Consider the following 22,262-nt stretch of genomic DNA (forward strand, 5'->3'; position numbering starts at 1 on the left):
ACCTGGGAGAGACAAACCCTCGGAACCTGCACGCCCAGGACGGACAGACACCTCGGAGCATGTGCTTAGGACAGACGGACGCCCCAAAGCCACCTGTTTAGGACAAACAGACACCGTGAACCCACGTGTTTAGGATAAACAGACACCCCAAACCCACATGTTTAGGGCAGACAGACACCCCAAACCCACACATTTAGGACAGACAGATACCCCCAACCCTCATATTTAGGACAGACATCCTGGACCCATGGATTTAGGACAGACAGACTCCCTGAACCCACATGTTTAGGGCAGACAGACACCCCAACCCTCATATTTAGGAGGGACAAACACCGCAGACCCACGTATTTAGGACAGATGGACACCCTGGACCCCCTATATTTAGGGCAGATGGACACCCCAAGCCTCATATTTAGGGCAGACTCCCTGAACCCACATATTTAGGGCAGACAGACACCCTGGACCCACACATTTAGGACAGACAGACACCCCAAACCCACACATTTAGGACAGACAGACACCCCAAACCCCCCATAATTAGGACAGATGGACACCCCAGGCCAGTTCCCGCCCCACCCCACCAGCTACACGGGGTGGGGGCGGAGCCTCCTGCCCGCACATTTGCGTAGGGGGCGTGGCCACTCCATTTGCATTTGGGGTGGGAAAGCACCGCACCCAGACCTCCGCCCAGGGCCCGGGGGGCCCCTGGAGGCCCCGGTGCCAGTGGAGGGGGGGAAATTTGGGGGGACACGTCCTCTGGGGACGTGGGGGGGGGTGCCCCGCTTTTCCTGACGTCCCCCCCGTGGGTGCTGCAACTCTCGGAGGCTGGAAAGGAGCTCGGGGAGGTTCCCGGCGGGACCTGGCTCCCCATCTCGCTTCTCAGCGCCTTCCTCCAGCTCCGCGATAACGCCGCACCCCCGCAGTGTTATCTCCCGCGGAAACAGCCCCACCTAAACCCACCCCCCCGGGGCTTACAAGAGCCACGGCACACCCCCCCAGGCCCTCAACACCACACGCCGACAGCGGGTTTTGTAAAAAATGGTTTATCCGTTCCATTTTTGTATAAAACACACGGGAGAAACCTAGCCAATCACCACACGAATCGCCGCCACGTGACAAGGTAACTTTTTGTCAAACTTTGAACCTAAAGACCATACAAATGTTTGCTCCTGTCTACAGTCAATTGTCTATGCTCTTCCATCGAACTATTCCTTAAAAAAAAATTCCACATATCCCCGGCTTTCTTCTGTCCCGGTTACAGTACAACGACAGGGAGGACGCGGGCTGGTTACGACTCCTTTACGCGGTTTTCTGCTGTCCCTTCTTCCCGATCAGAGACTTGTGGATGTGGGGGATCACGCCTGCGGGGAGAACAACGTGTCAGGGCTGCCGCCGGCGTCACAACGTGCTTAGCCGCCAGGAATTCCCTCTTCCCTCCCGTCCCGCCATAAATCTGCCGTCCTGGAGGGGGAGGCAGCTCCCCCCACGCTAAAGGACGCGGGGTTTGGGGGAGAGAAGCTGAGCTCTGAGGCCCACGCTTCGGGAAGGAGCGAGGCTGCCCCAGCAGAAGCCTCTCAGAGAGGTGGTGCGAGGATCGCAGCAGATCGGGGACCCCCCCGGCACGCAGCGGGGCAGGCACGCCGCTCGCCACGCACCTGGGAAAGCCCAGATGGGGAAAAAAAAAACAAAAACAATCCAACAGCCCGCGAGGAGCGGCAGCGAGGAAGCCCGGAGCTGAGGGGCGAGCTCTCAGCAGCTCCCCAGCACCGCCCGTCGCTGCGGATTCCAGCCCAAAGCGACCGCGCTGGCGAACCGGGCTGAATTCTGCCCCAAAATACCCTCCTGCCTCTCCGCACAGCCAGGGGAAGGAGCGGAGGAGCCCCGCGGCCCCGCTTACCTCCCCCAGCAATGGTGGCTTTGATGAGGGAGTCCAGCTCTTCGTCGCCGCGGATGGCGAGCTGCAAGTGCCGGGGGGTGATGCGCTTTACCTTGAGATCCTTCGAAGCGTTGCCTGCCAGCTCCAGCACCTGGCGAGAGACCGGCAGCGCCGCGAGCCTCAGAGGGGGCTCAGAGCACCTCCAAGTGCCAGGAGGAGCCGAAAGGTCTTCCCCTCCTCACACGCGCCGCTGGAGCCGGCGGGCGTGCGGAGCGCTGGCACCGTGCCCGCCTGTCCCCGTGTCACCAGAATTTTTTCCAGAAAATCTTCCCGAGTTTTTTTTTCCCCCCCTCCCCCTGTTATAAACCCAGCAGAAACCCCAGCCGCCTCCCCAAAACGAAAATCAGCGCAACAAGAAGAATTGTCGGGGAATAAAACCGGAACGAAACCCGACAGCTTGGGATTAAACGCCCTCACAGGTGGGCCTGCTCCCGGAATGCGAGCGGCTGCCGCGCCCTCACCTCGGCGGTGAGGTACTCGAGGATGGCCGCGCTGTACACCGCGGCGGTGGCGCCCACTCGCCCGTGGCTCGTAGTGCGGGTCTTCAAGTGCCTGTGGATGCGGCCCACCGGGAACTGGAGAGGAAGCAACGGAGACGGGGTGAGCACCAGGTACCGGATCCGCGCCCCGTGTGCGTGCCGGTACCGGGCTGCACCGGGGCCGTTTTCCCCCAGACCCCGCCCCGGGACAGAGTTCCTACACCGAGACAAATTTTAGCCCCCGTTTAACAACGAGGAGCGCTGCACACAGGGGAGAGGGGCACAGAACTGGGTGAATGGCCCAGCAGAGCCCCCCCACGCACCAGCTGTGGTACCCCACAACCCCCAAGCGATGCCCGCAGCCTTCCAGGCCAGCCCCAGGCCGGACCCTTCCCGCTGAGAGCCGGGAGCGAGCGCCCCCGCCCGGCGAGGGCCTCCCCGCCCCGCCACAGCCAGGGCGGCGCTGGAAGCGGGGCAAGAAACGACAACAGCAGAAGTGCCCCGCCGTCGTTGTGCTAAAACAGGGGAAAACAAAAAAGGGCTGTGGCACCCCGCCCCTCGGACGCAGGAGGTTCGTTACCTCCGCGACGTTTCACAGCCCGGGACCGCGAGGCGGCCGCACGTTACCTGCAGCCCGGCTCTCTGGGAGCGGGACACCGCCTTGGCCTTGGCCTTGCCGCTGTCCTTGCCAGCTTTACCTCCAGCCTGCGGAGACAGAGCCCTCGTTAGTCCTGCCCCTGCGAGCGCGCCCACTGACGAAGCCGCCTCGGTTCTCGCCCCCCACCCCGTGATAATTTTCCGCGCGTGCTGCCGGGCCCGCTGCTTTCAGAGCAGCCCCGGGCGCGTTTCCGCTACCAGGCGAGCGGAATTTTTACGTTTCCTGTTACCGCTATTCCCATTATTTTTCCAGAAGGCGGCAAACGGGGGAGAACCAGCAGAGAGCAGTTGTTGTTTCGCGGCAGCAGTTGGGAGAAATCTAGGATTTGGGGTCAGTTCCCGTCGGGCATGCGGCAGCACGCCTTTCTGAACGCCGGGATTCGCGGCTCAGCCCCGCGCGTTTCCAGGGTGATCCCTTCTCCTGGGAGCTGCTCCCTGCCACAGGCGTCCTGCAAAGCCCCGAGTGCGGCTCTGGGAGCCAGGGGGGGAACGAGGAGGAAGCGGCCACGTGCGGGCGGCTCTCTCACATCTGCCTAAACAGGATCATGGGAGCGAGGCACTAATTCAAGCCTGAAGTCGCTAATTCTGATGGGAAGAGCCTCCCGGAGGCTGGGAGGGGCGCAGGGGAGGCAATTTTTAGTTAAGGTGCGGGCGAGCCGGGCCGTCCTGACCCCAACGCCATCCCATTCTGAAAGCGATGGGAGCAGGGCTGGCTGCAAGCGAGCTGGGGCCAGCCAGCAGCCGCCCGTCCCGCCCTGCGGGAAGCGGCCATGGGATCCAGAGCTCCCTTTGGGCCCCGGCACAGAGCACAAAGACGCACGCCAAGCTGCACGGGGAAGGTGTTTAATTTGGAAGCGGAGCGGTGCTGGGCGAGGTGGCGGAGCCGGGGCCAGCTTCCTGCAGCGTGAAGCACGAGGCCGCGGCCGCTCCTCCCTGCTCAGGGAAAGCTGGCACCTGGTAAGCGCGCGGCGTTCTGGCAGCTGGCACCGAAACGGGGCTTCCTTGGGGAGCGGCCGGCTCCGGTTCCTTCGGGAGGGCAGCGAGGGCGAGATTCCTTACACCGAGGGAGCTCGGGGAGACCCGTGCGAAGCATTTTGAGGCACCACGCTTGAGGATCCCCTCACTGGTGCGGCTCTGGGAAGCCCGAGCAGGAAGCTGAGCTCCTCGTGTCGGTGCAAGGCCTCCAAACTTGGCGCAGAAGACTCAGGGAGGGATATTTTCGGCTGTGCTTCTCTTTCCTGGCGAGGCAGCTTTGGAAAAGAGCACTGGGTGCTCGCACTGCGAGCTTTTATTGGCCAGCGCCGCGACTTCCCTGTCGGGCCCCCCAGCTGGCAGCTTCCTGCTCGCTCGTTATTCGAGCAGAAGGGGAAGGGGTCGGACACGAGGGGCCGCGAGTCCTGAGCTGTCCCCATCCCGGGGAGGAGAAGCCTCGCGCCGGCTGCCCACCATCGCAGCTCATCACGGCCTTCCTCCTGAGCCCGGGGACTTCTTCCTCTGCCCGGGAAGCGAGGCTGGAGGAGGCTGGCAGGTTACGCCGCCCGGCATGCACTGTCCAGAAAATCCCAGGAATTAACACCTGCGGTGCATTCGGCTTTCACTTGAGTCCCTCACCCCAAGCAAACCAGGTCGAGCTGTCAGCCCCTGCCCATCTGGGGGAAACACGCTGGCCATCGACATCCCTGAACCCTGGAGTTTTCCTGAGGAAAAGCTCCGCAGAAGGCCGCAGCACTCATAACCCAGCGCAGAAGCAAAGCGGGGAACGCAGCCTCGCTAGTTTACTAGCGGAGAACCAGAGTAATTAAATCTATCACCACTGCCTCTCTCTCCAGAGGAGTCAGGACCTGTTAAATCCAGGACGAGCCCTGGCCCCAGCAGCTTCACTCCCCCAGCGAGCAGGGGGAGGGTGCACAGGTCCCTGTCGCCCCAGGGAGCCGCTCGCTGGGAGCCCCCACGCACCTCGCTCTGTTTCTGAGGCAGCAGGGAGCTGCTTCCATCCCTTCTACAAACATGTGCCTCCAAGGCTGCGTTTTCAAGGAGAAAAACAAACTTTGGCGGCCGTTCTCAGCTTGGTTTCGCAGCACCACCGGTGGTATTTACCAACAGCGCCCGTGTGACACCCGGCCCCACAGCTCTCCCTGGCGATGCCGCACTGAGCCGTTATCAGAGCGCGTTCCCCTCCCTAAACTTGCTAAAAGAACAAGTTTTTCGTCCGCAGCCACCGGTTACGGGGCACCCAGCAGCGCAGGGAGGCGAGGGTTGCATAACTTCACCCGGCACTTCCACCTCAGCGAGCGCAGGCTCCTCCTCAGCCTCAGCTGCTCGCTTTAAGTTACACACCCCGGCACCGAGAGGCGGAAAGGGAGGAAAAAAAAAAAACAAACCAAGCTTGGCGACCTCCAGCCCGGAGCTGCCACCCCTGCCTGTGCTTCGGGGAGAGCCAAAACCCTAACGCCCAGCGCGAGCTCCGGCAGCCGGGCCCTAAACCCGGCAGCAGCACGGCCCCACGGGGAGTAAACAAGCACCGGGAGCAAACAAGCACCGGGAGCAGCAGAAGCGGGACCCTCCCCACGAGTTTCGGGTGCCGCAGGGGGTTAAACCCCCGGCTGCCTTCCCCAACCCCCCCCCGCCCCCCCCTCAGGAAGCCCCCGCGGAGAACGAAGGAGCCCAAACCCCAGCAACCAGCGGGGGCGGCAGGGCCGGGGCCGCCCGGGTCACCCCCCGGTGTGACGCAGCCCCGGGGGAGCCGGGGGGCACCGCGCGGGGCCTCTTCACGGGACCGCGGGGGGCTGGGAGCTGCCAGGAGCCCGTGCGGTACCACGGGGCAGGCCGCCGCCGGGCCGCCGTCCCCGCGACTCCAACCGGGAGAGGACCGGAGGCGCTGCGAACGGCAAGGGGACCGCGGACAGGGCCCGGAGGCCGTGACAGGGCCCGGGGCCCTTCGACAGGGCCTGGCCCTGGCCCTGGCCCCCCCGCGGCTCCTCGCCGGTCCCCCCCCGCCACCCCCGGGCCCACCGGGAGCAGGCCGAGCCCGGCGGCCGCCACCGCCCCTCACCATGGTTCCGCCGCCCGAGTCCGCGCTGGAGCCGCCTCAGGAGCCGCCAGACAATGACCCGCCCGAGCGCGACGCCCGCCGCCGAGACCCCCGCAGCCAATCACGGCGCGCCGTGCTTATTTGAACGGCCCGCTCGGACCAATCGGCGAGCGGCTTCTTGCTACCCCCTCCCGACCAGCTCCCTCTGCTGGCCCCGCCCCTCGACCCGTTTAACGGCCGGTGGGTTTTTTTTTTTAGGTTTGCACACGGCACGCAGGGCTGAGGGGAGGGGGCGGCGCAGGGGAGTGACGTGTCGAAGAGCCAATAGAAAGAGCCGATCCGGCTGAGGGAGGCGGGGTTGGGAGAATAGACATGCGGCGGAGCCAATGAGAGGGGAGAAGAGGCTTTCCCGCCCATTCTCTCTCCCCGCCCCCCGGGTTGTTTGTTTGGGGGGGGGGGGGAGAGGGCGGCTGAGGGGTCCTGAGGGGAACCGGGGACGGGAACCGGGCACCGGGGACGGCCTCTGGAGGGCCCCCGGTTGTGATCCAGGCCCCGTGGCCGTCGTCTGTCCGCCCGCCCGTCCCCCTGAGAGGCCCCAGCGCCGCCCCCGTGAGGAGAGGCCGCGGCTCGCAGCCCGGCCTGAGGGGAATTCACCCCCGGGACGCCGAGGGGGCGCCCTTGTGTGGTGTTTTTTTTATTTTTTTTCGCAGGAAATTCCCCCAATAAAGGCCGGTGTTGCCCTAAAGGGGAGCACGGTGGGGCTGGGGTGGCCCCGGTGCCCCCCCCGGTGCGGGTTTCGGTCGGGGCTGGGGGGCTGAGGGGCGGCTTTTTGCCCAGGGGCTCGGAGGGGAAGGTCGCTGCTAACGGCTGGGATCAAATAGTGTGGAAAAAGCCCCAAAATTCCTCCCGGGAGCCGCTGCAGGTCATTGGGGTGGCTGTGATGGTAGGTGGGAAAAAAGACTTCCCTGCTCCGTTGCGAAGCCAAGCTCCGGGCACACACCGAGAGCCAGGGAGGGGAATTTTGTGGGGAAATTTGGTGTTTAGCAAGCAGGACTTGGGATCTCGTGGAAGCTGCGTCGGGAGCGCAGCGCAGGCCCCTGTGCAGAGGAGCTCTGCGTCAGGCTGGCTGTGGCCGTGAATTCTCCAAACAGGAAAAAAAGAAAAATGGAAAGAGGCAAAAATCCCCCATGGAAAGAGCTGCGGAGCCGGACCTGCCCTCACGAGAGGGGGCGCCCCGGCTGCCTCCCCAGGACGTGCAGGACGGACGCTGCCAGGGAGGAGGCGATGGAGGAGAGGTAGGGGAGCATGGGCTGGGGAGGAGGAGGAGGAATAGGAGAAGGAGAGGCCCCCTTACGCCTCAGTTCCCCACCAACCCTCCCCCAGCACTAAGCATTATGCCTCTTAATGCACCCACAGCATTATTTTTGGGGTGCATGGGGGGGGCTCAGCAGCGGATCTGCCCCCCCCCCCCAACCCCACTGCCTGCACCTGCCCCGCAGACAACAACTGCTGCCGGTGCCTGCAGCCCCCACAGCTGTCCCTGGGGCTCACCACAGCCCCCCTCAGCCCCCACAGCCTCCCCCGGCCCCCACCGGAGCAGCTGGCACCCGGGGGGGGACGCCGCCGGTTCCTTTTTGCGAGGCACCAGCACGGATCCGGCTCTGTGGACGGGGTCACGCCAGGTCCCCGAGCCTGGGGGCTGCGCGCGGTGGTGGCGGCGGTGGTGACGGCCGCGGCTCTCAGTGCGCAGGCGGCTGCCGCCCGTGTCCTCAGATGAGCCCGCGCCCGCAGGGAGCCGCAGAGCTAAATGCGGCGCGGGCTGCGGCGCCTGCGTCACCGCGCGCGGGCCCGGCGTGGGCTGCAGCGCTGCTGGGGTGGGGGTGGGGGGGCGAAAACAGGGGGGGGAGCACAGCCGTGGGCACCCGCACGTGCCACACGTATGCACCGAGCTTTGCACCAAACCCTTTTTGCCCTCCCCCTCCCTCGACGGGGGCGATTCCTCGCACTTGCGCCCGCCAGCTGCACGCGATGCCCCCCCTCCCGCAGCCCACCCCAGCTGTCCCCGCGCCTCGGGGGGGCCCCCCAAAGGGCTGCGCTGCCCCCAGAGCCCAGCTCGGGGACGAGGCGGCCCTCGGGGCGCTTCCACCAGCACCAGGGACCCCACAGCAATCAGGAGCCCCCCGCACCGACCCCCAACCCCCCCCCCCCCCCAAAAAGAGCGAGGCAGAGGCCGGGTGGGTTTTTTTCATTCACTTTTCCGCATACTTTTTATTTGTTACAAACATACAATTCTTTAAATATAGACTGTAAAACTCCATTTGCAAAAATCTGCTACGGTAAGGAGTGCTCGCTAGCATGAGGAGTTCGTCACGTCGGGCGTCATCTTTGCTAGTGGTAAATCCAGGACCTGCCTTCGGCAACCGCCGGCCGCTCCCCGGCGCCTCCCGAAGCCGCCCCGCCGGCCGCAGAGGAAGGGAATGAGAATCGGCCCCGCTGCCGTGGGAGAGGGGGACGGGGCCCCTCCGGGCGCCGGCAGCCCCGCGCTGGGCCGCGTAAAGTGCATGGTTTGCTTTAGTTTTTTTTTCTTTCATTAAAAAAATAAGAGGAATAAAACTTTCTTCTTTCGTCAAGGTACTTCGGGGTGAACGTTTTGGTCTCTCAGCAGATATTGCGGAAGCCAGGCCTGGCCCTGGCGCCTCTCTCTCTCTGTCTCTCTCGCTTTCTGCCTCCAGCTCTCGCGGAGGATCTGCCTCGCCCGCCCCGCGCCGATGTTTCACCTCCTCAGCTCTGCCCCAGGCGCGGGATGACCACGTGCCGGGGCCGAGAGCGCTCACCGTTCGCCGTGCCGCGTGCAGGACAGACCCGCGGCCGTCCCTTCCGGCGGCCTCGTGCCTCCACGCTGCGTTTTCGAGGCCGGTAACGCGCGGCCTCGAGCCTCGCGGTCGCCAGCGGCACCGCCAGCTCCCCGAACCGCGCTGCCCCGGGCGCGGGGAGAGCTCGGCGGGGGCCGCGAGCCCGCCGGCCTCTGCCGCCCTCTCTCCTGGCTCTCGGCGCGCCCGCTCCCGTCCGTCCCAGCGGGTGCCTTCCCGAGCGCCGCTCCCCAGCGGGGCGGAAGCCGGACGGGAGGTCCCGGCGCGCGCCGGGAGCTTACGCCAACACAAACCCCGAGCTCGCACACCGCGCTGCCTGACCGAGCCATCCGGCTCCGGGAGGAAGATGAGGGAGCCTTCCTCCCGCAGCCTCGTCCTCGCGGCACGCCTCGCGCTCCCGTCGGAACCCCGCGCGCCTTTCCCGTCGGGAAACCGCTCCCGGCCCCGCGGCGCGAGCCGAGGCTGCGCTCCTCGGGCGAATATCTGCTGAGAGATCCCTTTGTGCATCGGCTGAAGTACCGTCATCACTCGCTCACGGTTCTTTTTTTGCCTTTTTTTTTTTTTGCTTTTTTCTTTTTTTTTTTTTCTTTTCTAAAAGAGAAGTCGGCGAGGCTCTCGCCAACGAGAGGAACCGCCCCTCTCCGGAGAGCGGAGCAGCTCGGCGGCTCGCTCGCTCCCGTCCTCGCGAGTCGTCCGAGGGGCCGCTCGGTGAGGGGATCGCGGCCGCCAGCCTCGCGCGCCCGTCGCCCTGCGCGGCCGGGAGCGCGGCGGGGACGCTCCGTCGTGGTTTTTCCTTTTCTCTCAGGAGGGAGCGGGGAAACTGAAGCAGTTTTGACTTTTAGTGGAGCCGCGGGGTTGTTTTTTTTTTTTTTTGGGGGGGGGGGCGATCCCCGCGGGGACCCCTCTGCGGCCGCCTCGGGCTCCGGGCGATCAGCCCAGACGTCTCAGGTATTTACACGAAGTTTTTTTTGGGGTGCTATACAAGATTTACATCGCCTTTTGTACAGCAGATGCTCTGATAGAGTTGCGCTCTCAAACCGTCCCTTCTGGGGCAACAGAAATCTGGAAGCTCCGACAAGTTGGGATTTCCCCCTTCCGGAAAAAAATAACAACAACAACAACAAAAAATACAACCAACGTTTTGCCCGTTTTCTACCGAATCCAAACCGTAAAGAAAAAAGAAACAAACCCCAGCCCGCCGCGCGCACCCCTCCGGGTGCGTGTGTCCGTGCAGACGGCGGCCGAACCGCCCGACCCGCCGCGCGCCGCCTCCGCCACGGGGCCGATTTCGGGAGCGAGCTCCCGGAGCACGAAGCGGCCGCCGAAGCCCACCACGAGGAGCGCCTCCTCGCCCGCCCACCTCTGCGAATCGCTCCCGCCGGCCGCTGGCAGGGTTTAAAAAAAAAATAAAAATAAAAATGAACCGATTTTCGTTAATCACTTTGTTTTTCCTTTTTTTTTTTTTTTTGCTGCGAGATTTCTTCCCCCGACGCGCTCTGCTCTTCTCACCTGTGTGCTGGAAGGTCAAATGGAGCTGCGGAAGGTTTCTGTACATAGATACATCGCTCGGCCGGCCTGGCGCCGGCGGGAGAAAGGTTTCTGGTTGCCAAAGCGAACGCCGTCTGCGGCGGTGGGTTGGACATTTTTTTTTTTTTTTGGCGTACGTGATATTCGCCTCTTGCCTCTTCCACGTGTTTCCTAGGCAGCTATCGACAGCGTAGCCGGGCCCGCGAAGCCCGCGCCGCTACCGCAGAGTAGAAAGGTAAGGCTAGTTACTGCAATTTCAGCCAAAAAAAAAAAAAAAAAGAAAAAGAAAAAGAAAGAATATATATATTTATATATATATATATATAATCCTCTTCAAAAGGAGAGGTACCGCCTGCATCGTTGCAAGAACCAAACTGGCTCACAGCAGCTGAGCAACAGAAAGTCCATCACCACCGAAGCGAGGGAACGAGATGCTGGTCTGCGCGCGGAGCCGGCGTCCTGGGCGGCGAGCGGGGCCGTGGCCGCCTCCGTCCTCCTCCTCCTCCTCGCCGCCGGCCCGCGGCGCTGCGTTCTCCGCGGCAAAGAACTGAACGCGTGTGAACAAAACACATCGGTAAATACAGCAGGACATTACTGGAAACAGCTGCCTTACAGTACAAAATACAGTACGAGTGTACGGATGTGATTCGGACATCGAGAAATACTATTGCTCCCGTTATGATTTAGGAAACCGAGTTCTTTGCGACGGAGAAGAATTAAAAACAGGAAAAACGGAAGGAAAAGAAAAAAGTTCTCGTTAAAAATCCCTTAAAAAGACCTACGGACAACGGGAGGGCAGCGAGGAGGGCGGCGAGAGGCGGCGGCGGCTGGCGGGCGGCCGCGCGGGGCCGTCCCCGTGGCTCGGGGCGGGGGACGGAGCCGATCCCCCCGTCGGGCCGCGCGGGGAGTCGCTGTGGGCCGTTCATCGCCTTCCAATAAATACGGAGCGAACAGAGAGCGCGGAGAGGGGGGACACCAGCAGAAGGGTTCGCAACAATAAATTAACAAGGCAGCTCAGAGGGCAGGCATGCACAGTTTCCAAAAAATAAAAACCATGAGAGGAAAAAAAATTAAAAAGTCCTAGAGACTCTAGAAGGTGTCACACAGTAATACCTGAAACTTTGGAATGAACAGCGGGCTCCCCATTCAGTTCAAAGTTACTAGGATAACGTGGCTAAAAAAATACCTTTCTGGAGGGGCAGGACTGACCCGATTAGCTAAAAAAAAAGACCATTTGAGAGTGAAAATCCATTTAATAACAGAGGTGATCGCTGAAAGGACCCCACTTTTATTCCGGAGCAGCTGGACGAGTCGTTGGCAGGAGCCAGTCTCTGGTGAAACGGCGAGATGGTAAAAAAAGAGGAAAAAAAAAGAGGAAAAAATTCCAACGCCCCGGCCGCCGGGGTGCGCGATCCCAGCGCTCGTCGGAGCTCCCACAGGTTGCGTCGCGCTAACGAGCCGGCCGGCGCCGGCCCCGCCGTTCCCACGGCGTGAGGTACTGAGGAAACGCATCGAGTTCGTGTTAAAAAGCCGCGGGCCGAGACGCGCGGGTTGGGTTTTCTGCACCTGAGGTCGCCGGCGTCGCGCGGGCGCGTGCCCGCCGAGGCCTCCAAGTCCCACACGCGCGCGCGCGCGGCCGCCGCTCCTCCGCGCTCTCTCCCGGCCGAGCCGGGGCTTGAAAAAACCATCTGACGGCGGCGGCCCCGCTCGCGGCCGCCCGGGGAATCCTGCCTGGCCTTCCCGCTGCCAACCCGGCGCTCGCTCGAGCCCACCTTATTTGGAGAGGAGGGGAAGATCTCCAGCGAGCAGCAGCCGATCCGTCGAGCTTGCCTTGTGCTTTGTGCCTGCTTTTTCTCTAGCCTACCTCTCTTTGCAACCCCCATGTTAAAAAGAAGGGAGGAGGAAAAAAAAAAAAAAATCATCATCAAAAAAATCAAAACAAGAGAAGTGTTCCTTTATCTTCAGAAACCTGCCAGCTTTTCACTAGCTCAGTTACGGGTTCCAGTTCAGGCGCCTGGAGTTTAGCAGTTCGCATCCCAAAAAAACAAAACGATTCTGCAAAGGGGGGGGGGGGGGGGGGGAGGAAAAAAAAAAAAAAAGAAAAAAAGAAGGAAAAAAAAAGAGACAATGGACGTTGGTCCAGAGACGGCCCCCCCACATCGCATCTCGCTGCCGAAAGCTCGCCGGCTCCTTCGCTCCCCCCCCGCCCGGGCGGCGGTGACGGCTCCGGCGTGCGGCGGCTCCCCGGGGGGCGCCGGGATGCTGGTTTCGGTGGTGGCGGGGGGCACGACGCCGACACGGACAGAGGGGGTCGGGGCGGGACGGGAGAGGAGAGAGGATCCGGGCACCCCCGGCCCCAAAAAGCGCGGAGTCCTCGGGTTGAAGCAGGCGGAGGGGGGGATGAAAGGTGGGAGGGGGGGTCCGGGCGCTCATCCCCGGGGGGATGCCAGTGGCTCGTCCCGGCGGCGGCGGCGCGGGTCGGGGCGTGCGCGGAGGAGGGAGGGACGCGGTCGGTGGCTGCGGTCGGGCCGGTTTCTCTCTCCTCTCTCCGGCGGCAGAGCCGGGGGCCAGGGAGGGGGACTTGGAGGCGGGGGCGGGCTCGGGGCCCCCTTCTCCCCGTCGCGGCGAGGAGGGGAAGGGGGGTCCGGGGAGGGCAGGGAGGGAAGAGGAGGGGGGAGGCCGGCGGGCGCTGGCGGCGGGGGCTCAGTCGTCGTCCACGTCGTCGCCGTCGGAGTCGTCGCCAGCGCCGCTGCCGCTGCCGGGACCGGGGGGCCCGGCGCGGCGGTCGTAGAGCTTGTCCCGCTGGCGCTCCTGGATGTCGCGCATCTCCTCGGCGTAGCGGCAGAAGGCGCCGCCGAACTTGGCCCAGGCCTTGTAGGGGACGGTGATGGCGTTGCGGTAGGACGGCTTCACCTCGCTCACCCGCAGGAAGACGCCGTACTTGTTGCAGCCCACGTCGAAGAAGAAGCGCTTGGAGTCCACGGTGATGGAGGTGCCCTCGGGCAGCTCCCCGTAGAGCCCCCCGCCGCCCGGCCCGCCGCCCCCGGGGCCGCCCAGCTCGTCCTCCTCGCCCCCGTAGTCGTCGATCAGCTTGGCCAGGGCGTCGCGGAACTCGATCAGGCCCTGGGCGGGCAGCGCGATGGTCTGCCCGCTCTGCAGCCCGGGGGGGCCGCCGGGAAAGCCCCCGGGCCCGCCGGGGCCGCGGTTGACGGTCTGGCGGATGCGGAGGAAGCGCCCACGCTGGTTCTCCTTCAGGTCCAGGTAGTACTTGCGGTTCTCCCGCACCAGGAACTCGCTCTTGAGGGCCCGCCGCGGCCCGGGCCCGCTCCCCTCGTCGCCGCCGGGGCCGGCGGCCTGCGCCAGCTGCTCGGGGCTGGAGGGCCCCAGCTGGGCGTAGTGCTCGATGAAGTCGCCCAGGTAGTCGCGGAACTCGGCGGCCACGGCCATGGAGAGCGTGAGGCGGCTCTTGGAGCCCCCGGCGCCCACCTCGGCGATCTTGAGGAAGCGCCCCTTGGCGTTCTGCTTCACGTCCAGGTAGAAGCGCTTGTTCTGGATGTCCAGCCGCTTCGACGCCAGCTCCTGCGTCTCCTGCTCGGGGCCGGCCCCGCCGCCGCCCCCGCCGCCGGCCCCGCTCCCTCCTCCGCCTCCTCCCCGGGGCGCCGCGAAGCCTCCGCCGCCTCCCCCCCCGCCGCTGCCGCTGCCGCTGCCGCCGCGCTCGCTGCCGCTGTCGCCGTCCGCCATCTTGCCCGCCCGCCCCGCGCCGGCCCTTCCGCGCGCGCCGCCCGCCCCGCTTCCGGCGCGCGGCCCCGCCCCTCTGCGACAGGGGTGACGTCACCGCCGCACTCCGCCGCGCCTCACGTGCTACCCGGGGGGGGGGGGCGGGGGGGGGGAGCGGCTCCGCCCGCCGCGTCCCCGCGCGCCCTCTGCCGCCGGGAGGCCCCGCCCCCCGCGCGTGGCCCCGCCCACGCCCCGCCCACTCCCCTAAAGCCCCGGCGCGACGTCACCGCCCCCCGACCCGCCCCCTCCGCCCTGTCAATCACGCCCGCCCGCAGCTCCCATTGGAGGAGGCGCCGCGGAGGCCCCGCGCTGCGTCAAAGCGGGGCGGCCTGACGTCATCGGCGGCGCGCGTTACGTCACGGGCAGGGAGCACAGCGCGGGGGGGAAGGGGTCAGCCTGGGAGCCCCTGGGCCTCCACCGTCCGCACCCTTGGGTGCCGGAACCCAGCCTCTGCAGCCCCGGAGGCTGGGGGGAGGCCCCGCAGCCGGGGCAGGTGGCGGCAGGGAGGGGCTGCACAGCGCCGGGAGCAGCAGGGCCGCGGGGCCTCCCGGCGGCAGGCGCTGGGTGGAGGCCCCTGGGACTCCCGCGGGGATGAGGCCACCCCGGTGCTGCCCCGCAGCTCCACCCTGTCCTGGGCCCCTGCTGGAGGCCGGGAGGAGCGGCACGGGCCTGGGGACAGCGCGGCGACCTCCACGGAGGCCAGGGCGGCCTCACCTCCGTCCTCCCTGGAAAGGTGCTGGAGGAAACCCCCCCGGGAAGCGCCTCTGCCAAGGCCGGGAGCGCGGCCAGCAGGGGGCGTCCCCTTTGGGGGCCACCCTGATGAAATAACGCCTGCAGGAGGCGGCCTCGCCATAGAGGGGACAGCGGAGGATGTGGTCCGGGGGCCGGTGACGCAGCAGCGCAGCCACAGCCTCCACAGGGATCCACCAGGGGGATGCTGAGGAGACCCCCCCCACGCTTTCCCCCCCTCCCCCAAAAAGGGTTTGGGGATACTGACAGGGTGGTGTCACCACCCCACGACCTCGAATGTCACCTTCCAGGTCGCAAGCACCCAAGGGTGCCCTCCCCCTCCTCCCCCTTGCAGCTGGGGCGTTCATCACCACCCCGACCACAGGGGGAGCACCCAAAGGCGAGCGACACCCCCTCGCTGTCCCCACCCCAACACCCTGCAGCCCCTTCCCGCACCGCACCCATGGGTGCTGCACCCCGGTACAGAATGAGCGGGGCCAGGTCTCCACACACAACTCGTTTTTATACGAGGGGGGAACACAAACAACACAACAAGCGCCGCAGGGGCACGGCGTGGCTCCGAAAACTCCAGATGGGTGCTGGGAGGGGGGGGGTCCTCAGGGTGCTGAGGCGGGTCCGGTGCGGCCCCCCCCAGGCCGGTCCCTCAGTGGGGCAGCTCATGGGGGATCAGCTTGTAGTGGGCGCCGCAGGAGGGGCAGCGCTGCGCCTCCCCCTTGTGCAGCCAGAACCAGATGACGCAGCTGTTGTCCTCTTCACCTGGGGAGGGGGGGGAAGAGAGCAGCTGGGACGGACGGACAGGGACAGACGGACAGGGACAAGGGGATGAGGGGGGGGGACACAAAGGGATGGGGGGGATTGGGGGGGGGACTTACAGACGCAGCCCACGATGCGCTTGTCGCCGATGGAGGGCACGAGGTTGGGGTCCTCCTTGGTCCCCGCGTAGCGCTTGGGCCGGAACATGCTGTAGGGGTCCTGGGGGGGGGGGGGGGCACAAAAATGGGGGGAGAGGGGACAAAGGGTGAGCGCCCAGGACAAAGGGTGAGCCCCCGGCCCCTGAGCCCCCCCCGAGCACTCCGCCCCCCTCCCCCGCCCCACATCACGGTGCCCACTTGCTCTCATCACCCCCCCCCGACCTCCTCCCCCCCGGTCCCGGCCCCCCCACTCCGTTCCCAGTCCCCCCGCTCCGTTCCCGGCCCCCCCCCCCGGCCCAGCCCCGCCCCGCCCCCCGCTCACCAGGCCCTTGTTCATGGCCTCCAGCACTTTCCGCTCCAGCCCCGTCGCCTGCTCCTGGTCGCTGGCGAGGTCTCCTGCGGGAGGGGCGGCGCCGTCAGACCGGGAGCCCGCGGCCTCCCCCCCCTCGCCCGGTTCCCGTTCCCTCTCGGTTCCCGTCCCCGTTCCCGTCCCGGTCCCCGCTCACCGGGCGCGGCGAGGTGCCGGACGGGCGCGGCGCGGGCGGTGGCGGCGGGCAGAAGGCGCAGGGCCGCGCTCACCCGCAGTAACCTTGAGGCCATGGCGACAGCAACGGCACCCGGCACTTCCGGCGGCGGCGGCGGAAGCGGAAGTAGCGGCGCGGCGGAAGTGGCCGCTGGGCGCGAGTTGCCCGGGGCAACGAGCCCCGCTCGCCCCGCCTGGACACGCCCTTGAGGTTGTGGTCACGCCCCCTAGCAACGGGGCACGCCCCTAGCAACTAGCCACGCCCTTCGTTGGTGAGGCCACGCCCCTAGCAACGAGGCCTGGCCTTGGCAACGGGCCCTGAGGGGGCGAGGGCAGAGGGCGGCCGTGGGCCTGCATGGGGCTGGGCCGCGTGGCGGTGGGGAGGTGTCCCCTGGGTCATGGGGACATCACGGCCGTCCTGCGCCGATGGGGACACGTCCCCATAACCCTAGTGACGTGGTGGCACAGTCCTGGTGACAGACAGACAGACAGACCCGCAGTCCCCACAAACACATTGTGCCTCAGTTTCCCCCCATAACTCAGTTCCCCCATAACTCAGTTTCCCCCTGTGCCTCAGTTACCCCCCATAACTCAGTTCCCCCCATAACTCAGTTCCCCCCATAACTTAGATTCCCCCCATGCCTCAGTTTCCCCCCCCAGCACAGCCCAGGCCGGGTGCCAGCAGCCGCTCCCCGCGCTGCTTACTCATCCCCATCGATCCCCCGTCAGGGCTCATTAGCCACCGCCACGCTAATTGCGTGTTGGCAAGTTGGCGCTTGCCGAGTTGGCTCCCCCCCTTTCTCCTCGGGGGTCCCGTGGGGGCACGAAGCCCTGGCCCCCGCGGCGGGGGCGGCCGCGCTCTGCTGAGCACGGGCTGCGCTCATCGCACCCGCGGGAGCGGCGGTAATGGCTCGCCCCCGGTAATACTGCAGGCGGGGATCGATGCCTGCTGGCAGCCATGGGGGCCATGGGGGGGGGCTGTTAATTATCCTGCTGGGGGGTAATTACTGCCCGCCTCGGCCCGTTGGGGGGTGAAAGAACCTTTTTTTGGCGTGTTTTTAATGGTGGGGGGATGCCAGGGCAAAGGGGACACCCATGGGTGATGCGTGGGGGAAGGCAGGTAGCAGCCGTTTGGCCCCCCAGCTTTGTTCGGGTCGAAGGAAGAAAGGAGAAAGTGTGGGGAAAAGGAGAAAATACAGAAAAAAAAAAGAAAAAAAAAGAGAAAATATCGGGAAAGGAAAAAAAAGAGAGAAAATACTGGGGAAAAAAATGAGAAAATATCAGGATAAAGGAGGAAACATGGACAAAAGGAGGAATTACTGGGGGAAAAAAAAGAGGAATTGTGGAAAAAAAAGAGAAAATATTGGAAAAAGGGAGAAAATATGGAAAATAATGAGAAACTTGAAAAAAAGAGAAAATGTTGGAAAAAAGGAGAAATTATGGGAAAAAGAACGTGGGGGAAAAAGGTGAAAGTATTGGTAAAAAGGAGAAAGTATTGGAAAAAATGAGAAACTCTAGGGAGAATGATAAAATATTGGAAAATAATAAGAAATTACTGGAAAAAAATAGGAATTACTGGAAAAAAATGAGAAACTACTGGAAAAAATGAGAAAGTATTGGAAAAAAGGAGAAGCTGTTGGAAAAAAAGGAGAAAGTATTGGGAAAAAGGGGAAACTATTGGAAAAAAAAAGAGAAATTATTGGAAAAAAAATGAGAAACTATAGGAAAAAAGGAGACAGTATTGGAAAAAATGAGAGACTATTGGAAAAAAGGGCGAGCACCGTGTCCGAAGCCGTGGGCGCGTGCCAAGGGAGGAGGGCAGGGCCGGGGGGGCGGAGGGCAGGGGACGGCCCCGCCGCAGCACCCGAAGGCGCCGCTGCTGCCGCCGCCACCCCGGGGTGCCCCCGGCCCGCCATGGCCATGCAGGGCATGGAGCTGTGCGCCGTGGCCGTGGTCATCCTCCTCTTCATCGCTGTCCTCAAGCAGTTCGGCATCCTGGAGCCCATCTCTGCGGAAGGTAACCCCCGGCCCCCTCCCCGGGCCGGGTTTGGATGCGGTTCGGTTTTGGGGTGCCCACGGCGGGGACGTGACCCCAGGGGACGCTCCTTGTGGAGGGGCTGCTGGTGGTGTGGGTGCCTCTCCGGGAACCTCTGTGGTGGACCCTGGAAGTTTTGGGGTACCCTTCACTGCCATGTCATGGCCCCATTGAGCACGCTGTGGCCCTGGTCTCCCCCTTGAGCACCCCAAAATGGGCTGCTGGGGGGCTCCGAGCACACGCCGCCCCCCAAAACCCTCCTGAGTGGGCTGCTGGGGAGCTCCGAGCCCGTACTCACCCCTATAGCCCATGGGGCAGGGTGCTGGGGAAGCCCCCTCCAATCCCCAAACCTGCCCAAGATGGGTTGCTGGGGACCCCCCCAAGCCCACCTCGACCCCTGAAACCCCCTGAGATAGTAGAATGGGGACCACCAAGCTTGCAGAAACCCCTAAAATCCCCCTGAGATGGGATGCTGAGGATCCCCAAACCCGCACTGACCCCTCAACCCCCCCCCAAACGGCTCTCTGAGGACTCCCAGGTCCGATCCCACCCCAGCCAGGAGGATGGGGGGCTCCACACCGCCCCTCTGCACCCCAACCCCAGCCCGGCAGCCCAGTAACCCCCACGGCAGCCCATGGGGGTCCCCAGGGTGTCCCCCCGCAGTCTGGGGACACGCGGCACGACCGGGGCTCTCCCCAACCCCATCCCACCTTCCCCATCCCGAAGTTCCTGCTGTCCCCGCTCAGCATCGAACGGCTCCATGGGGGCTTCCCGGGCTGGAAACATTAACGAGGCATCATTTATTAATTACCTTCCGGCAGCACGGAGGGTGCAGAGAGCCGGGGCAGGGGGAGCAGGACGCGAGAGGCGGCCGTGGTGCGGGTTGGAGACTGGGCACGGGATGCTCCGGGATGGTTTGGGATGCTCCGGGATGCTCTGGGACGTGTGGGGATGACCTGAGATGTTCCGGGACGCTTTGGGATGCTCTGGGATCATGCTGCCGGAGCGGGCACAGTCCAGCAGCTCCCGGGAAGCCCTCCAAGCGCTGACGGAGCCGTTTCCTCGCCCGGGCGGCGAAACCCGGAGCTCGCAGCGGATGGAGCCGCCCCGGGTGAGTTCCCCATCGTGACGGGGAGAACTGCCAGGTTTTGCCAGGTTTGGGGGATTCCTGGTTTGTTCCCGAGCACGGCCAGGTCCAGGCGGGTAAGGTGCGGGATGCCGCGATTTTCTCACCATCGCATCCCCTCCCTGGGGACCACGGGGCGCCCGGCGCTCACCCCCATAGCCACCCAGCTGGTGCCTGCCCCAAAACCCCCCGAAAAAGCCCCGAAGCTGTCGGTGAGGGGGACTCCGGGGGGGGGCCCCGCTCAGCCCCGCGCGTCCCCGCAGACAGCAGCGACGGCGACCTGGAGCTCTCGGCCGTGCGGCACCAACCCGAGGGGCTGGAGCAGCTGCAGGCGCAGACCAAGTTCACCAAGAAGGAGCTGCAGTCCCTCTACCGTGGCTTCAAGAGCGTGAGTGCCTGGGGAAGGGTCTCGGGGAGCGGCCGCGGCCCCGTGGGTCTCACCTGGCGCCCCTTCTGCCCCCCCCCAGGAGTGCCCCAGCGGCCGGGTGGACAAGGAGACCTTCACGCTCATCTATGCGCAGTTCTTCCCGCAGGGCGGTGAGTTGGGGCACCCCTGGGCGGCGTCACCCCCCCTAAAAAAAAAATATGGGGTGCTCCCTCACCCCCCCCTCACCTGCCTCCCCTCCCCAGACGCCAGCGCCTACGCTCACTTCTTGTTCAACGCCTTCGACGCCGACGGCAGCGGGGCGCTCTGCTTCGAGGTGAGCAGCGGGGCGGCACCACAGGGGGGGACACCGGTGCCACGGAGGGACGCCGGTGCCGCAGGGGGATGCCGGTGCCGCCACCCTCGGTGGTGATGAGGCTGCTCGGCTCGATGCGAGCGTGCCCAGCAGCGTGATTCATCAGATACGAATCACGGGGAGGGACGCACGAGGAGGGATGCTCGGGCAGGGGCTCGGCGAGGTTTTGCGCGGTCGGGATCAGCCGGTCAAAACGGTGCCCCCGAAAATCCGCAGCCCCGTCGCCGGCGGGTGCCGGGGGGCTGCGGGGAGCCTGCGGCAGCGGCTGGCGCATCCCAGGCGATTAAAAATAGATAGGAGCAAGAATAGCAACGGGATCGATAGGAAAAGTCCCCGCGGTCGATGGCCACGCTGCGGTGCCTTTTGTGGGGTCCGGAACGGGGTCGCCTGCGGGTGGGACATGTCCCGGTGAGGGGACCGCTCACGGCCACTGTCCCTCGGGCAGGACTTCGTTGGCGGCCTCTCCGTTTTGCTGCGGGGGACGGTGCAGGAGAAGCTGAACTGGGCTTTCAACCTCTACGACATTAATAAGGACGGCTTCATCACCAAGGAGGTGCCCCGGGGGACGAGGAGGGGGGTGGCAGGGGTGGTGGCACCCACGGGGACGTCCAGAGGGGGACAAAGCTGAGGGAGACAGGGCTGGGGGACGGAGGTGTCCTCGGGAAGGAGCACTGGGGGGTTTGGGGAGCTTTTTGTCACCCCGGCCCCGCTCTGTGCCCTCCCCAGGAGATGCTGGAGATCATGAAGTCCATCTACGACATGATGGGGCGCTGCACCCTGCCCGCCCCGAGGGACAGCGCGCCCGCCGAGCACGTGGAGCTCTTCTTCCAGGTGAGCCCGGCCTCCCCCCCGGCACGCCGCTAATGGGGACGGGGACGTCCCCGCTGAGCTCTTCCCTTGCAGAAGATGGACAGGAACGGGGACGGCGTGGTGACCTTCGAGGAGTTCCTGGAGACGTGCCAGCAGGTGGGGCACCTGGGGGGGCTTCGGTGCCACCTCCTCCTCCTCACCCCGTGTCCTCGCCCCCTCCAAAGGGACGTCCCCATGGGTTTGGGGGGAGAGGAGGCTGCACCTCATGGGGTTTCCTGGGGGTGGGACACAAAAGCGCTGGTCCCACCAGGGGGCCTGGGGGCTGTGACCTGTCCCTCTCGCCCCTCGCAGGACGAGGACATCATGAGCTCCATGCAGATCTTCGAGGACACCATCTAGAGCCGCTGCTGTGGGGCGCAGGGGAGGAACGATTTTGGCCCCTTCAAGACACAGCGCGAGGCTAATAACGCTGAAGGTGCAAGAAACATTAAAAATAAGCAGGAAACGTTAAAAACAAGGAGAACGTTGCCAGCTTGTCCCCCTGAGCAGCCAGAGCCGCCCCTGCCAGCCACTTTTGGGGCAGAACTCCCCAAACCAGGGTCTCCCTGCCCCAGGGGACGGCCAGCGGTGCAGAAGACCTTGTCACAGCACAGAAACGGACACCTCGAGGATTCCTAAAAAAAAAAAAAAAAAAAAAAAGTGACTTTGGGGAGAGGGGCGGTGGGGAAGGCCCCTGGGAGGGGACGGGGCTGAAAAACCCCAAAACATCCTGGTGAAGGTGGGAACCCTCCTCAAATCCACACGGGCTGAGATTGTTTGTTTGTTTGTTTGTTTTCCTTTTACTTTAAATAAACCAACCGGACCTGACACCCAGCTGCACCCCTCCACCACCACCAGGGGCAGCTCACACGCGGAGGCGAAGCCATTTGCTGCCTGTTTTGCCCCCAAAAGATGGGGCTGGCAAGTGGGCGCCTATGCCAAAGCGGAGCTGGCTGGGAAGGGTGACAGGAGGAGGAGGAGGAGGAGGAGGAGGAGGAGGAGGAGGAGGAGGAGGAGGAGGAGGAGGAGGAAGGCCCCTGCCCTCCATGGA

General features: G+C 64.6%; 5 protein-coding genes across 8 annotated transcripts in view; 1 reads left to right on the forward strand and 4 right to left on the reverse strand.

Annotated features, from left to right (window-relative positions):
* VAMP8 (vesicle associated membrane protein 8) overlaps nucleotides 1-22,262 on the reverse strand; it is a 500,499-nt gene that overhangs the window by 14,816 nt on the left and 463,421 nt on the right. The window lies entirely within an intron of this gene.
* Nucleotides 1,028-6,276, reverse strand: H2AZ2 (H2A.Z variant histone 2). The gene is made up of 5 exons (XM_083812111.1): nucleotides 6,125-6,276; nucleotides 3,043-3,120; nucleotides 2,398-2,511; nucleotides 1,898-2,027; nucleotides 1,028-1,361 (listed from the first exon to the last, which is right to left on the reverse strand). The coding sequence occupies exons 1-5, from the start codon at nucleotides 6,125-6,127 to the stop codon at nucleotides 1,300-1,302; spliced, it is 387 nt and encodes a 128-aa protein (XP_083668237.1). The 5' UTR covers nucleotides 6,128-6,276; the 3' UTR covers nucleotides 1,028-1,299.
* PURB (purine rich element binding protein B) lies at nucleotides 8,343-14,273 on the reverse strand. Its single transcript, XM_083812102.1, has one exon. It carries the CDS (start codon nucleotides 14,239-14,241, stop codon nucleotides 13,204-13,206), a length of 1,038 nt encoding a protein of 345 aa, XP_083668228.1. The 5' UTR covers nucleotides 14,242-14,273; the 3' UTR covers nucleotides 8,343-13,203.
* COX5B (cytochrome c oxidase subunit 5B) lies at nucleotides 15,511-16,605 on the reverse strand. The gene is made up of 4 exons (XM_083812112.1): nucleotides 16,445-16,605; nucleotides 16,261-16,334; nucleotides 15,900-15,999; nucleotides 15,511-15,783 (listed from the first exon to the last, which is right to left on the reverse strand). Exons 1-4 carry the CDS (start codon nucleotides 16,536-16,538, stop codon nucleotides 15,671-15,673), a joined length of 381 nt encoding a protein of 126 aa, XP_083668238.1. The 5' UTR covers nucleotides 16,539-16,605; the 3' UTR covers nucleotides 15,511-15,670.
* On the forward strand, nucleotides 16,743-22,205 carry LOC310886902 (calsenilin-like). 4 transcript variants are annotated; one of them, XM_083812100.1, is made up of 8 exons: nucleotides 16,743-18,478; nucleotides 19,886-20,010; nucleotides 20,090-20,159; nucleotides 20,253-20,323; nucleotides 20,808-20,915; nucleotides 21,089-21,193; nucleotides 21,266-21,328; nucleotides 21,524-22,202. In XM_083812100.1, the coding sequence occupies exons 1-8, from the start codon at nucleotides 18,067-18,069 to the stop codon at nucleotides 21,569-21,571; spliced, it is 1,002 nt and encodes a 333-aa protein (XP_083668226.1). In that variant the 5' UTR covers nucleotides 16,743-18,066; the 3' UTR covers nucleotides 21,572-22,202. The 4 variants fall into 4 exon arrangements, with proteins under 4 accessions (XP_083668226.1, XP_083668225.1, XP_083668224.1 ...); XM_083812099.1 differs by having other exon boundaries at nucleotides 20,090-20,323; nucleotides 21,524-22,204; XM_083812098.1 differs by having other exon boundaries at nucleotides 21,266-22,203.

Source organism: Anser anser (assembly GCF_964211835.1).
Source record: "Anser anser genome assembly, chromosome: 26".
NCBI lineage: Eukaryota > Metazoa > Chordata > Aves > Anseriformes > Anatidae > Anser > Anser anser.

Bases quoted from the DNA above. Each gene is read 5' to 3' on its own strand.
- H2AZ2 (XM_083812111.1), bottom strand. The intron at 2,512-3,042 runs GTAACGTGCGGC...CTTCCTCTCCAG, and splicing joins CCCAGAGAGCCGGGCTGCAG to TTCCCGGTGGGCCGCATCCA. The intron at 1,362-1,897 runs GTAAGCGGGGCC...TTCTCCCCGCAG, and splicing joins AGCCACCATTGCTGGGGGAG to GCGTGATCCCCCACATCCAC.
- PURB (XM_083812102.1), bottom strand. From the start codon at position 14,241: ATGGCGGACGGCGACAGCGGCAGCGAGCGCGGCGGCAGCGGCAGCGGC.
- COX5B (XM_083812112.1), bottom strand. From the start codon at position 16,538: ATGGCCTCAAGGTTACTGCGGGTGAGCGCGGCCCTGCGCCTTCTGCCC. The intron at 16,000-16,260 runs GTGAGCGGGGGG...CCCCCCCCCCAG, and splicing joins AGGCCATGAACAAGGGCCTG to GACCCCTACAGCATGTTCCG. The intron at 15,784-15,899 runs GTAAGTCCCCCC...CCCCCTCCCCAG, and splicing joins GCGCATCGTGGGCTGCGTCT to GTGAAGAGGACAACAGCTGC.
- LOC310886902 (XM_083812097.1), top strand. From the start codon at position 18,067: ATGAGAAAGTATTGGAAAAAAGGAGAAGCTGTTGGAAAAAAAGGAGAA. The intron at 18,479-19,885 runs GTAACCCCCGGC...GCGTCCCCGCAG, and splicing joins GGAGCCCATCTCTGCGGAAG to ACAGCAGCGACGGCGACCTG. The intron at 20,324-20,807 runs GTGAGCAGCGGG...TCCCTCGGGCAG, and splicing joins GCGGGGCGCTCTGCTTCGAG to GACTTCGTTGGCGGCCTCTC.